Genomic DNA, 14,842 nt, shown 5'->3' on the forward strand with positions numbered 1-14,842 from the left:
GTCAGAAAAAGCACACGAACCCGGCGGCCCTCGTCATTGTAAACACACTCAGTCGTTTCTGTGCTGAAACGTGACTTATTAGCGAAGAAGACGGCGGAAATACTTGCCTTTAAACCCACCAAAGGCTGCTTTTATTTCGCTGTGGCTGTCGAAAGGCGGGGAATACAAAGCGACGTGTGGTCAAATCCATAACATTCTGGGACTCATTGAAGCAAAAACGGGACTACTACAAAACCAGTTCGTGCTGCTGTGACTGGTCAGCGATAGTACATGGATTATCTGGTAAGTAAATTCATCTACGTGCTGTGGTATTGCGTATTTCAATCAAAAAGTGTCTCTAACGTCTGGTTTTCTTGCCCTATAATCACAAAGAGGAGTCCCTCAGGTGTGCGACCCCTCAACATTTAGGTATAGCACGAGTTGTTGATGTATGCTAGTGTGTCAGGTCTAGCCTGTAGCTTTTTGCCCACCAGTTTTGTGTGAACAAGGTCTAACTGGTCGACCCAGACTCTGTTTACATGTGAAACACGATTCCTAGCTAACCAGCAACACCCCTGAAGTCCTGTAACTTAAGTTCTGTATGTCTGTAACGTTATGTTGCATGAAGCTGTTATTTTCCACAATGCTCACTGTTGCTGGTGAGGACAAAGCTGCACTGTGTGCTGGATAAGGCTACTTCAGAAGGTTATTGGAGTTGAGACTGTCTATAAACGTCACTAGTTTTGAGACATTAGCCCTTTGCATATTTGTAAAACCTGTGACCAAAATAAGTGTTACAGTCCAGGCCACTGTGACATCTTTAGCCTGTGAGATTATGGTTTAGGGGGCCTTTCCCCCACACTGTAGGGGTGAGAAAGGTGCTGCTGCTGAACAAGTGCAACAATAGAGAGGAAGCTGTAATTGAAGGCTTTCCCTGGGTATTTATCAAGGAAAAAAGACTATACAGTCACTGTGCTGTCATCTCACAAGGGGGACAGAGGACAGTGAAATGGAGAGGAACTTGCCCACCCAGTGTTATCAGCTTGTTTATAATGGGCCTCCCAAGATGTGGGGCAGGAAAGAAACTTTCAACTTCTGCTTCATTGAGACGTTTCTTAAATTAGGATTACAAAGTCCTACCAGACAAATGGCACCATAACAGTTATTCTAAAGTTAATACCGACTGATATGTCTAATGTTTCTGTGGGTTCTGGCTTTGGTGTAACAAATCTTGTGAGGAATAAAAGCAAACCAAAGTGGCTAATTCAAAGTTTACATGAGTTGTTCTGTAATGTCAGTTACATGCTAATGGAAAGTTGTTGATACCGAAGGTAAACACAAGAGGCATTGCTGTCAAGAGGATCACACTCGTGACAGGAAATTATATTGATTTCACCCATAGCCCTGTGGAATAAGCTACAATTGCTATCATTGCCTAGGAAAATGAAAAATGCATTTTCTAGCTTACTTGCTTGAGGTTTAAATATTTTCTGCGATAAACACTTTTCTGTGGAAAGCACAGCTGTAACTCTGTGGACTGTTGTAACCAAGTGCTTGGCTGTTCTCTGAGGTCAGGCACTCAATAGGCGCAGGGCCTCCTTTCCTGCTGTGCAACACTGGAGACCTGGCACAAAACCCAGGCCAAAACTATGTCTCTCTCTTAGCTATAAATCGAAATTGAAACGTGTCACTTAACCCTTGATAAATTATGCTAGCCTTATGTCCTGCTCATGCTTTTAGGTAAGGTTTTTGGATCAGGTTAGACCTAAAAGAGTATTTGGGATAAAGAGGAGTGGAAGCACACAATTATTGCACATTGATGGGTAATTACGGTGGTTTGAGTTATGACTGTGGCAGAGATCTGGATCATGGTGGATTCTGTTTCAACGGAGAGCTGGAGCATGTTAGGATGGTACTCCTGCATGGTCAGCATAGTGTTAAAAAAGTCACACAAAACAGCAGCACTGACAGAGGAATTTGGTGCTAGCTGTTGCTATGGCACAGCCTTACCAAATTACAAGTGCACCATGTGGCTGACTCTTGGACCCTAACTTGTTGCATGTAGACTTCACCACCAGTTGAGACTTGTGACATCAAAGAGAGGGCACTGTGTATGTGAGAATGAAACTATGGGCTGTACTGTTCATTTCTAAAACACATACAATACCTGAGATATTACTTTGCAAACTGTTAGATGTGCATGGTCATATTTAACTATCCATTGCATTATTTGTGCTCAGCATTTACAGCCTGTAGGCCGCTTCACCATTTGCCTTTTTGAAGAGATTACCAGCTGAACATGAGCGACTAAACCCTCGCTCTGTCCTAAAGAAAGCCATCCTATGAAACCAAATTCAGTTAAAAAAAATAAAAACATTAATTTCGTCTGATGAAGAGCAACCAGTATGTTTTTTGTGGAATTTATATTATGCGACAGCAACTCCCAGGCATCGAGCTTAAACCATATGGTAATGATGGGTGTGGCAGCTAACTCAACAGAGCTCACAGGCCGGCCTACACCTCTACTCATCAAGCTCATGTTCAGAAATATTAAACAGGAGGGAAATTTAAGGAAAAGGAGCGAGAGGGTCGTTTTTTAGCAAAAAAGTGGTGTAAGAATTGTACTTGTATTATTCTCTTCATTTTAATTCAACAGTTGCACTGAGCATTTTATTTTGATGGCCTTGGGTGCAGTTTTGTTGCTTAACGTTTGACATATTTCACCATGTATTGGCATTATACTTTAAATTACAATATATGTCAAAAACTAAAACATTTGGCATTCCATCCTGCGATTTGAACACATGCAATTGAATGAATAGTTTTTGTTTAACTATTTCTAGTGACAGGGGGAAATACAGGCTAAAAGTTAAAGCTTTTTCTTTTCTGGATAATATAATTTAGCCAAATTATGCTAAGACTACACCTGGCAATTCAATTTCAGTTGCGGTTCCCTTAGGAAAAAGCAGAGTTTGAACATTACTAGCTGGCTAATAATTCATTATTACGTAAAGATGGCAAACTCTATATGGAATGAACACATTTTAGACCGGGGTTATACCACAGGACTCAACTGAGAAGGCAGTAATTCATCTGTTCTCAGCTGGTTTTACACTAACTACAGTCACTTGTTTGCTTTCGCTTATTTTCATTTTGTGTAGGTGATGTAGAATGGAGCAGCATTAAAGCTTTTTCTTTTAAGTGTGACCTGGTTTGGCTGATTGGATGCTGATTTAGAGCATTTATATGTTTCTGTATACGCTGAATCATTAAAAAAAAAAAAAATCTGTAATTTGTACGTAGCATCAGGCCTCAAAACCGTAACTTGCAGTTTTGCAGTGAAGAATAAAATGAGTTTTATTGAAGAACCATAATTTTAAATGTGAGATCTCCTCTGACGATTGCTGTCATTAATCAAATCAAATCAGCTTTATTTATATAGCACCTTTCATACATATAAAAATGCAGCCCAAAGTGCTTTACATTAAAATAAAATAAAACAAACCTTAACATCCAAACTCCTTCAATCGTGTAACACATACCTGGCTGAGCACTGATAAACTGAATGAGGAGACGCCATCGTAAGGGGTCATCCCCACCGAGAGCCGTCCAAGCCCACGACTACAGGGGACGCAGACTCAGAGACTACCCCGACCCAGACAGATATGGACCCATACCACGGCCATAAAGCCCTGGATCAAGGCCTGGACGGCACCCCCGCAGCCAGGCCAGATGGAGCTCTCGGCGTGGAGGGTCCCCATGAGGAGAACAATGGAGCAGGAAACTAAGAGACAATAAATAAGATAGGTAATAAAAGAAATGAAAGCCTCTTAAAACAACATAAATTAATGTTAATATGAATGACTGAGAGCAAAACCAAAATAAATAAGTAAATGAATAATAAAACCTTTAAGAGAAAATTAAAAGACAAGGAAAAATGACAATACAGGATAAATGAGTAATACTAAAAGAGTCAAAGAGGACTCAGTTAAAAGCTGAATTAAAAAGATGAGTCTTGAGCCTGCGTTTAAAAGCAATAAAACATTAAAATGCTGACTTTTTTGGCTTTATTTATCTGATAGCAAGCAGCACAGAAGCAGACAGTTTCCTGAAAAAGAGAGAGTGTGATGCAACAAAGGCCCTGGATCAGAACCGACCTGGGGCCTTTATGTGGTATGCGCCTCAACCATTTAGTTTATCCAGTCAGCACTAAGATCACACCTCGATGAAAATAAATGATCTTAGTAGAAGCCTGCATGTGTTTTTGGCTGACCAACTGTATTTTCAGAGCAGATCCCCTGTCCAAGGGCACACAGCAGGCTATAGCAGACTGACATCTCACCACCATGGCACAGAGGAACGAGAGCTGATGTGAGGTTTTTGGCAGCTTATGGGATACAAGGCTGGTGTTACTTTTCTGCTCAGTTTTGTCCCCTATCTGACCGTGTCCCACACCTTGCTGGCGCTTTCTCAGCCAAGCCCTTTCTCAGAGGCAAACAAAAATGACCTATTGTATGCAGATAAGAGCAGCAACAGTCTCAAAAAAATATTTAAACAATTGTTCTTTTTGTGGATGGATATCAGGCTAATCATTTACGATGAGAGCAGGTATACTCAGGTTCAGTTTTAATTGATGTGAATTGATGATTTAAAGTTTTGGTCAAGCTGGCCACGGTTCCTCAAACCTGCCTTTTTATTTAAAGTGCATAGCCTCCAGTTGTAATGTTAAATACCTTTTGTGAGCTCAACAGCATTCCTGAAGCCTCATTTCTGATTTTAACCAGCCAGTAGCGTGTCAGCCAGGTTTTTGTGCCTGCTGGCTAGCTCATTGCAGTGATTGCCTTGTTGTGTCTATGGAGAGTGCTAGTGAGTCAGCATCTTGGGCTGCAACATCAATGTTGCTGTTGGAGATAAGGGAATATTTATGATCAGGCACTTTGAGTTCATTTTGTATTTGCATCCATATTAGTTGATGGAGCATTGCTCTAAAGAAGCATTGGTGATCTGTTGTCATGTTTTTTTTTTTAAATATCATTTCCTTTACTTTCTCTCAGGCAATAACTTCTGTTATTGTTTCTCCTTAATAGTAAAAACAAATATGAAGGTCATGAATAAGGCCTCGTTCCCACTGGTTTATTATTCTGCTCTTATTTTATTTGAAGAGTTGTGGGATGTGTACAGTTCCTAAAAGCTATAAACAATTGCAGTTTGCCTTTTATAGAAACGCATAATGAAAACCCCCATATTACTGAGAATGAAGTGTTCAGATTCGTTATTAATTAAGCTATTATTCAGACTGCGGACTGGGGCTGCGCAAGTCATTCAAACTGAAACTTAAATTGCATGGCCCAAAAAACTGCTACAGGAGGTGTAGCCACCATTACGAATAAAAGGATTTCTGTTATCTTATCATGCGTTCATAATTGTATAGCTCTTGATCTCATTGTGTGTAAGGGACAGCCGGAAGGGCGGAATGTCTGTATTTTTGACTGTATTGTAAATCATACTGTCTGGATTTCTAATACCACCCCAAAGCTATTATGTTGGAATAAAACATTTGGCCATATAGCCTAGCCCTACGTCCCAATTACGCCAAAGTCTAAGGAAATGTCTTTGAATTTCTTGTTTTGTCAGTCCAAAACCGAAAAATATTCAGTTTAATATGATATAAACTTTGTAGAATATCAAGAAAGGCTGAAAACATCATTTTGCAGAACAGTTGTCTGTATGTGTATGTTTCTGTTGATCGATGTGTTGGCTAATCGTTGCAGCACTACTTTTAAATCTGTACAATATATGTCAGCTTCTGTCCGTAGGTCCTGAGGAGGGATCCCTCTCCCTGAACAAACAGACATGCAATAGTTGTCGTGTGTACAGATACGGATTCTACATGGTGTAATATGTTGTCATAAATCTTGAATTCTTCAGCAGATGACTTACAAACACTCATGATGCTTCAAACTTTGAATTACTTAAACATCCTATTGAGTGGATCCAAACATGAAATAGTGTGCTTATAGGCACAGATGGAATTTAATTCTATGTTGCATGCAGTGTTATGATGTGGTTTTCTTTCAAAAATAATTCAAGGCTACCTGTTGCTGGTGTAATTAGTTGTCACATAGACTTATTGTGCTACAGACAGCTGAGTACTCTTTTGTAACTGCTGTATGTCAGCAGGTGGTTGCAGCAACTATTACTAGACAGCTGACCTGACCAAAACAAGCTATTGACTTGAAAATGACTCACAGTTCTCTCTGAATAGACAAACTTCCGACAAAGTGTCCCACAACAGTTATCGAAATCTCCCGGACTGCTGTAAGCTCCAGTGGTTGATCCTTTCATCCTCCTCAATGCACAGAAAACGATTGTTTTACTTCATGAATCCATGCGTACAGTATGGGCATACTGTGTGGGTGGGTAATGGTGACTAATCCAATTTGCAGTCTCATTCTGGATCCCAAGTTGTCACTGAGCCCTTAATCTGTATGGAGAGAAAGATCCCCACAAACTAATCTCAAGCTTGTGTCTGTGTGCTGATCCTTGTGGCAAAAGTGTTTTATTTTTCTATGAATGAATACGGGGAGTAAACACAAGACAACCTTCAATCATGCTCATCTACACGCTTACAAAACCCCTCTGTAAAGCTCATATTTAAAAGAAAATGGCTTGTGGATATAGGCTGCTGACAGTGAGACATTTAAGGGCTAGACTCATGTTGTTGACCTGACAATGTTGTGCTCAGCTCCTGATCCTCCTCCATCCATTCATTTACTCCAGAGGCTTGGCTTGTTTGTTGCCGTGGGTTACGCTTGTTGCTGAGCACAATGTCGGAGCACATGCAGCTCTCCCTTGCCTTGTGCAGGATTGGGCTTTACACGGTAAGAAAATGCATACATGCTGCTATCTATTTGTTAGAGAACGGCAGTAGTGTGGCATTTTGTGTGTGCTGGATTGAATGCTGTCAGTTTCACCGTGGTTTAATTTGTACTTGTTGTGTTTCGAATCAGATACTGGCCAAGGAACAGTGGCTGCGGCTTCACCGTTGCTCGGCCACTGAATGGAGAGCGCGCTCCGTTTCATTCGAGTGGGTGTTAACGTTATATTAAGGTGGAACAGGTGGACTTCAGTACTGAAAGAATTAAACCCCCAGTGAATATGTTGTCTTTGTTTCTATTCTCAGAGAAAGTATTTTACTCTAAAATAGATTAGGGCTCTTTTACAGCTCCTAGCAACTGGCTTGGTTCAGGCACTCTTACATACAAAGCAGTTATGAATGGATCCTGGAATATTATGCCACAGAGGCCATGTTAGATATATTGTTGAAGTAATTTTTGTTTTGTTATTGCAGTTAAACTTGAGAGAGTGGTTAAAAATGAATGTTTAATAACATTGTGGTATTTAGGGTGCATTTGGGGTAATTACCTTTTAAAATATACACTTGTTGATCAGTGTGCCTGCTACTGCACTGTAATCATTTTGAGTAAGAAAGAATTTAGATTTAAGGCAAATCGCTTCCTTTATGATTTTCTAGCCATGTTTTTAAATAGCTGTTTATTAACCACCACAGGTGATGACTCATGTTGCGTATTGTCAGGTCCCCTGTTATTCGCTGACTAGCTGGTGAAGCTTTCTCAATGAACATCAACAGAAAGGCTTATTTTGAATGGAAATGTTTAACAGTAAAAGCTATTTCGTTATGCACACTTTAAATTGTAAATTGTCCACAACTCATCTTTTAAGCTGCATATGAATAAAATGAGAAGATGGGTATTATTTAATGGAACTGAAGGTAACAGAAGCTAGTGTCTCTTTTCTTTTGGAGTCTTTTTGCAGATCATGAAGGCAGATGTATTTGACACTCCATAAGTGTGTGTGCACAGCTATAGTACATGGCGGTACATAGTACATCACCTCGCCCTTTCCAAACGTCAAGGAGAACCTCCATGGAAGAGGAGCCATTCTCTACATAGATATGAAGGGCTTATTCTAAGCTAACAACTCACTAGGATTCTTAGCTTCAGGTGATTTACTAATGATGATATTATATTCCATTTCTGCCAATAGACCCCACTTTATCATATACACTTTTCTTTAATTCTCAAGAAATCGAAGATTTTTAAGGCTTACCATGTGGTTATTCCAAATATTATTGAAATAGCAGAAAACATGCTATATTGTGATATTGTTTTCAAGATCTGATCTAATAACATGTATTGGGATAGAAGATTTAGATCATATTGTACACCCTAACACTGGCCTAGTAATTTACTCCAGTCATTTCACACCAGATTTACAGTATGCTTTGCAGTTTTAGTGTATTGTCTCTAGCTCTGAATGTCTCACACTTCACCACACTTGTACTGACTGGATATACTCTCTGTTTTTGACGCTTTGGACTCTTCCATGTTCCCACTAATTGTTCTCTGTAAAGTCACCCACCCAAGCTGTGCACACTAAAAATAGCAGAAGTGACAGCCTGTTTAACTTTGGCCAGTGTTACACACTATGTTCAATAAGTCTATAAAACCGTAAGAAAGGATGTTGCAGCATCGATGATGCCAAAAACCTGCAGAACTTGCTGTATAGTATAGTATATTATAGTGAATGCTTGTCCCATCCAATACCATACCCTACCTATAGCCTTAAATAAAAAAAAATGTTTTAATGCAAGACTGCAGTTAGATTTTGTTTTGTAAGTTCGTGGAAACAGCAGGTGCCATGATGGGACATTAGTATAAGTGACTGTGTGCTGTGGGAACCATAGTTACTGCTCTTTGAAGCCTGTATTTGCAGGGTGCATTCTCCATTAAGGGTCTAAGTGATCGTATTAGACATTTTGTGGTCACCTCATTATGTTTTTAATGGAGTGTAAAATCACTGCTCCACTGATTTGTTGGCTCGGACCCCCAGGCTCAGGCCACAACATTCAGACCAAGAGTCTCAAGGCCGGTTCATGCTTAGCTTAATTTGGAAAGAAACCCGATTGCATACCACTTAAAAAACGGTAACAGCACGGACGCTGAAGCCACCATGCAGGACGGACTAGATTGACTCTTCTGTTCCAAAGAAATTCTCGAGTTTTCTTTCAATAATTAGCCTTGGTCTCTTTCTTCATCCTCTCTTTTCTGTTCTTCAGTGTGCAGAAGTGATGGAACCTCTCCCAGCTGTGAACAGACTTTATCACTACCCAGCATGCCTTTAGATAGTGTAAATTTGTAAATGTACAATTATAAATATTACAAATGTTTTTTTTGTGTTATAATCTGTTAGAGAGTTAGTTGTGGTTTATACATTGTTGTTATAAAGTTACAACCATGAATGAAGTGTACAAAGTTAATTGGGGTGCACTCTCAATACACTTAAAGTTTTCACTGTCGCATTTTTGGTCGCTATGCACCGTAAGGTTGTCAAAACACCAAATTTTAAACTTTGATACTAGTATAAAAAGCAACACTTGATACTTCTTAAGACACCTCGACAAAAAGCAAAAAACTAAGTACATCATACACCGAGCTGGTACAGAAAAAGTCACAGTTCCTTCGATATCACCAAATGTGGATATTGTATTGTTTTGAAACCCGGTATTGAAAAGTATTGAAGTATCGTCACTTTAGCTTTATAGCAATCGGGTGGCGGTATATGAAAAATTCATAATGTATGGGAAAAGTAATACTGGTGTACCGGTTCATCTAGTATACCGCCCAGAAGTAATTGTCATGACATTGGATTTAATTATTTTATTTTTTATTTAAAGAACTCATGTTATGGACGGTGGAAGATAAAAATGAACAATATTGGTTTTTAATTACAAAAAGTAGCAGCTGTACAGTGTACTGTTATGCACTAGAGCATTGCTGTCCACAATATAACAGACCGCTGTAAATGTTGTGAATACTGTGAATTTTGAAATGGTGCAGAATACCAGTGTCTGTATAATTTTACTTGATCCATTTATCAGTGTCTTGCTGAAGGCTGTATTTGACACCTGAGTAGGCAGCGAGTAGTGAGAATGTTTTGTTCCTTCATTTCGAACCTTCGTCTCCAGGCTTCTGTGAGGCGTCATTGCATAGGGCAGGGCTTACCCTTTTCCCCATTACCACAGACTTGATAAATGTTTGTCTCCACTTTCCTCCTCCTTTTACCGCTTCACTCATAATATATTGGATGAGAGTTTTGATTTTTACAATTCTTAGTCTCCTTTCTGTTTTTCTTTTTCTTTTTTTTAGCTTGCTTTCAGGGTTGAGACAAGAACACTGCTATATAGCAATCATTTAATGTTTTTGGACAGCCAGTACATCATTCATGCTTCAGCTACAGCATAGTAGTAGTTGGCATGTGTTTTGGTGTCATTGATTCAAGCAAAGGCATGACAACAAGATTTGTTAAATAAATGTTTCCTGTTGTGTTGTCCTCAGCACATTTGTTTTAAATCACACTCATCTATTTGACCTGGGGCCTAAATAAAAAGTTCAACCCAGCTCACAACTTAACAGAATAGCTTTCTTACCCTGTTCTAACCTATGTTGTCATGCCTGCTTGGCTTTGAATAGGTAACTGCTAGACCATGCCAAATGGCTTCAAAGTTCAAAAAGACCCCGTCGTGAGTGTAAAAAGTGGGAAAATACAAATAATTGACTCTGGTGCTCTTTGAGCTGTGTGTGATGTTGGATTTCTTGTCAACAGTTTAATTAGTAATGCAATATTTCCAAAACAAGGCACGCTTCATTCTGTTTAAATGGTGAAGCAGTATTTTCCTAGCACACAGTTTTGTGAACTCTGCTGTGCAACCTCATTACAAATAGGGGTGTTGTGTAATAACAGTAGGGTAATAACTTTCTCCAAGTTGCTCCGATGTCTGACAGCCATTATCACTTTCTAGAGAAAGAGCAGGGTGGCAGGTTGGCGTATTGATTAGGGAGTTGGTGCTTCATTTTGAAGCACCTCTGTTGATGCCCATGTCACTAAGTCGATGAACAAGGCACAGTCTTTACCAGCAGCAAGGACTGTGTGAGTGTGATTAATCTATCCTTTGTCCGCTCTGGGACAGAGGAGAGTGAAAAGACACATGTATGATTTCTGGGAACAAAAAAAGCAAAATTGTGCTTTATAAAAGCAGGGCCTGACTGAAACGGGATATTCTAGGCTGATACAAATTAGAGGGGTAAAATAGCCAATATGGCGGCCAATATAGTTGAAAAGATTAACCTTTTCTAAGTGATCTTACATCAATTTGCACCAATATGAAGCCAAAGGCTGATTTCTTAAACAAATAACCTCAATAAATAACATTTTCCCAAAAAACAATCAATCGATGCAGTGGTTCACTGCTTTCCCAGTACAGTTGTATTTTTTGTAAAGTGGTGACTCTTTAAGCGATTGCTCTAAACACAATTTTCATTCAAAATTTTAGATCACATTTATGAAGAAATCCCAGTAGCAGTTTTTAGAGGAAATCCCAACACCCACCTTTGAAACTGGGTTATTGTTATTGTTGGTCATCCTGTTTTCAAGAAGAGAGTATTTTTAGGTCTCTTATCTTGAGATACCAGGCACATTGGGTATAATCCACTCATCTTGTTAAGACTTTATCTCACTGGTTATAACATAACATGAACCTAGAACTCTAAATGTTCCATATGAGTTTGTTTTGTTAGAATTGTGTAGCCATATATATTGTTTACTTAGTACAGTGTCTAGTACAACAATACTTAGGCCAAAAATATTTACTTGGGATAGTTTTTCTTCTTTCTTTAAAAAAAATGTATTTGTGTCATACTGAATCATAAAGCTTCCTCGAGCTCAGATGGACCTTGAGAATCTAAAGCAATAATGAGTTAAGGTTATTTTTAAGCCCTTTGGACTTAAAAATAATCCCGAAGAGTTATTGTTTTGTAATGCCTATTATGTCATAGAAAAGTTACTGCACAGTAAATGAACCTTTTTTTCTCACAGTGTGAGTAGCATGCATTTCCAACCTGCTTCCGTCATTTTGAAAGGCAGGATGGGAGCAGCAATTGCCCCATCCTGGTCGATGAATATCCCACACTTCAAAATAACCACAGGACCTGGTGGGATGATGGTTGAGAAATCAGCAAGGGTCACCCACCCACTATCGAGTACTGTTTCCTAAAACGCGTCAGCCAGTCCTTACTGTTTTTTTGCGTCAAAGACATTTTGGGAAGGAATTTGGCTCTTGTTGCTTGGGAAATGACAAGGAATTACTTCCTGTTAGAGATGTATTGGCATACAGCGCAGGGCGACGCCACATTTGGATTTTGTGCACCATGTATGCCAGGAACTTGGAGCAGATTTTTTCTTCAGGACCACGTCCTTTTTGCACTAGTCATGCCCATCAAGTCGTAGCACATTTTGTGCACTTGATGAATGATTGTTTTCAGAGGCGTAGTTTAATTCAGGGAAGCTGCAGCTATATCTGTGCAGACAGAGTATGGGTTGGGATCTCCATAGGGATGATTTGAGCCAAACAGATTTGATTTATAATTAGGGCTGGACTATAAATTCGGAAAAATTGAGGTCGTAAAACCAGTACACAAAGTAGAATACTGTGTGTACATATGTATTTACATAGGCAGTGTGTGAATTACAACAGGGTAGTGTTGTCTCAAATTGCACATGTCTGTTATACACTTAATGTGAATGACGATTGCAAAATTGAACGCTTTGTTGTCACCTGCCAAAATACCAGCCCACTGATTTTGGCTTGTGTGTGCCCCCTGTTTCACATGTGGTGGAGATCAAGCTGCAAACGTATAGTTCAGTGTTCCCCGGCACAAAAACAAGTGTTGCAGCTTCCTCATTTGAACAACTTTGGTGGTCACTCGCTCCCTATATCTACGTAGCCAAGATGGAGACCATTGAGCGTGAGAAGTATCCAGCGTTCCACAATCAACTTTTTGATATTTTGGATACTAAAGTGCACAGAATTTTTGCCATCTCGCCACTGTGAATGCACTCAAAATAACAAGTATAAGCACAGAAGTGCACACATTGAGACACAGCAGTGTATGTGCACTGGAGGTTCTGGGTTTCCACATCCCACTGTAAGTTGGAGTCCAAAGATTGACTCTAAACTAGTCTACTTTCAAACACTGCAGATAAATCCTGAGTGGAGGGAAAATTTGAAATTTTTGTCACAACAAAACATCCCCCGCTGTTTGAATGCTAAACTTGAATGCATGGCACATAATTATTTGGTCTTTTTACATTGCATAAATCTGCTGGCCCATATTTTCAGAGGTTTCCCTTACAATGTCCTTAAATCTGAAACCTCTGCCTGTAGGCTTTCGTTGTGAGATGTCTTAAAGCGTCTTTCTGCTATACAATAGTCTTTGTCCACATGACATGACAAGGGCCTAAGCTCATACTGAGCTCAGGGCCTGAAAAACATATTGTAATATGCTTATCCACAAGACATTGTATACATAAGTGGGCTGCGGATTCCTTAAGCAGTCCAAGCCAGAGGACCTCTTTCTTTGCACCATCAGTCTTTTCACTGCCAGTCATTGTTAGTGTCCAAACCAAGTTAATTAATTTTTTAAAAATTGTGTTGTGTGGAACAATTAGGATCAACCTTTGGGTTATGACTTATTGAGTTTGTGTTGGTAGCAGTGATATATTATGTTATTACACTGCTTTGTCAAATACTCTATTCTGATTGGTCAATCACGGTTTATGGTCTGTTGTTTATGAATAGCTCACTGCTGCTATAACAGACTGCTGCAGTTAAATTTAACATCAGCCTATCGTCTAAATCAAAATTTTGTGTGAAGTTATTCATTTATTTAGTAAGTAACTGTGTAATAAGAGATGCTAAATATGGTCCTATACAGGAGTTTGGTTATCATAATTAGAAACTCGACAGCAAGTTTATAAATTAATCGGTTCCAACTTCTCTGTAAATCAGCACTTTTCATTATCTTCAAAAAAACAATTTGAATACGTCACCTTGGGTGCTAGAGAAGTGTGGCATGAACTGGATAAATCATGAAAAATAATCAAGCTGTATCAAATGAACTGTTAAAGAAATATCTCTTAGTTGCAGCCCTAATTTTAATACTGTTTAATTCCCGTGTTATTTAGCCACAACTTGTTAGCTCAGGCAATATATACAATTTTTGCTTTCATTTCATATTTTATTCAGTGAGTGTACAGAACATAAACTAAGTAAATTTGCGAGGAATCGGAGTGACAGCCCTAACCTTCACAGCAATCATTACGCAACCATCACATTATGTCTGACATTTCTTAATGACTACTTTCTTTCTTTCTTTTCGTGATCCTTATCCCTTTTGGAATTCAACAGAAATGAAATGTTAACACTTTCTGAATGATTATCAGTATGTTACATGAGACTGTTCTGTGGGCTTAACTTGTTCTGTGGCAGTTTTGAAATAGTTTCACATTTCGAAATATTCTTCCTTATCCCTGAACACAGTATTTGAAATAATACAATTTTCAAGAAGAAACACATTGAGTGATTATCCCTGCTATGAACCTGCCTAATATATAGATACTTCTCAGCCATGAATAGAATAGAATAGAATTACTTTAATGATCCCAGACTGGGAAATTATTTTGTAACAGCAGTAGTGGGTCAGCAAATAAACACTTTGTACATAACATAAATAGAATCCAATATATACATAGTGTATATATACAGTGCACAGTGTGCTATAAACAATAATAATATGTACAACAAAATATGCAAAATATACTATAACAATAATATTACTTGACAAGTCTTGAAGAGAAATAATCATTTTACTTTCTCCCTTTATAAATGTTGGTATCCATATTTGTGTTCATCAGTCTTCAAGGTAGCATCAGGTTTCAATGGAAT

At 38.9% G+C, this 14,842-nt stretch overlaps 1 protein-coding gene across 1 annotated transcript in view; it reads left to right on the top strand.

Annotated features, from left to right (window-relative positions):
• LOC310946286 (ADP-ribosylation factor-like protein 15) overlaps positions 1–14,842 on the top strand; it is a 96,700-nt gene continuing 81,858 nt past the window's right edge. The window contains exon 1 of the mRNA XM_083912725.1: positions 1–282. Coding sequence (XP_083768851.1) covers positions 271–282 — 12 coding nt within the window. The 5' untranslated portion in view covers positions 1–270. The remainder of the gene's footprint in view (positions 283–14,842) is intronic.

This window comes from Echiichthys vipera, assembly GCF_963691815.1.
Source record: "Echiichthys vipera genome assembly, chromosome: 4".
In the NCBI taxonomy this organism is placed as follows: Eukaryota; Metazoa; Chordata; class Actinopteri; order Perciformes; family Trachinidae; genus Echiichthys; species Echiichthys vipera.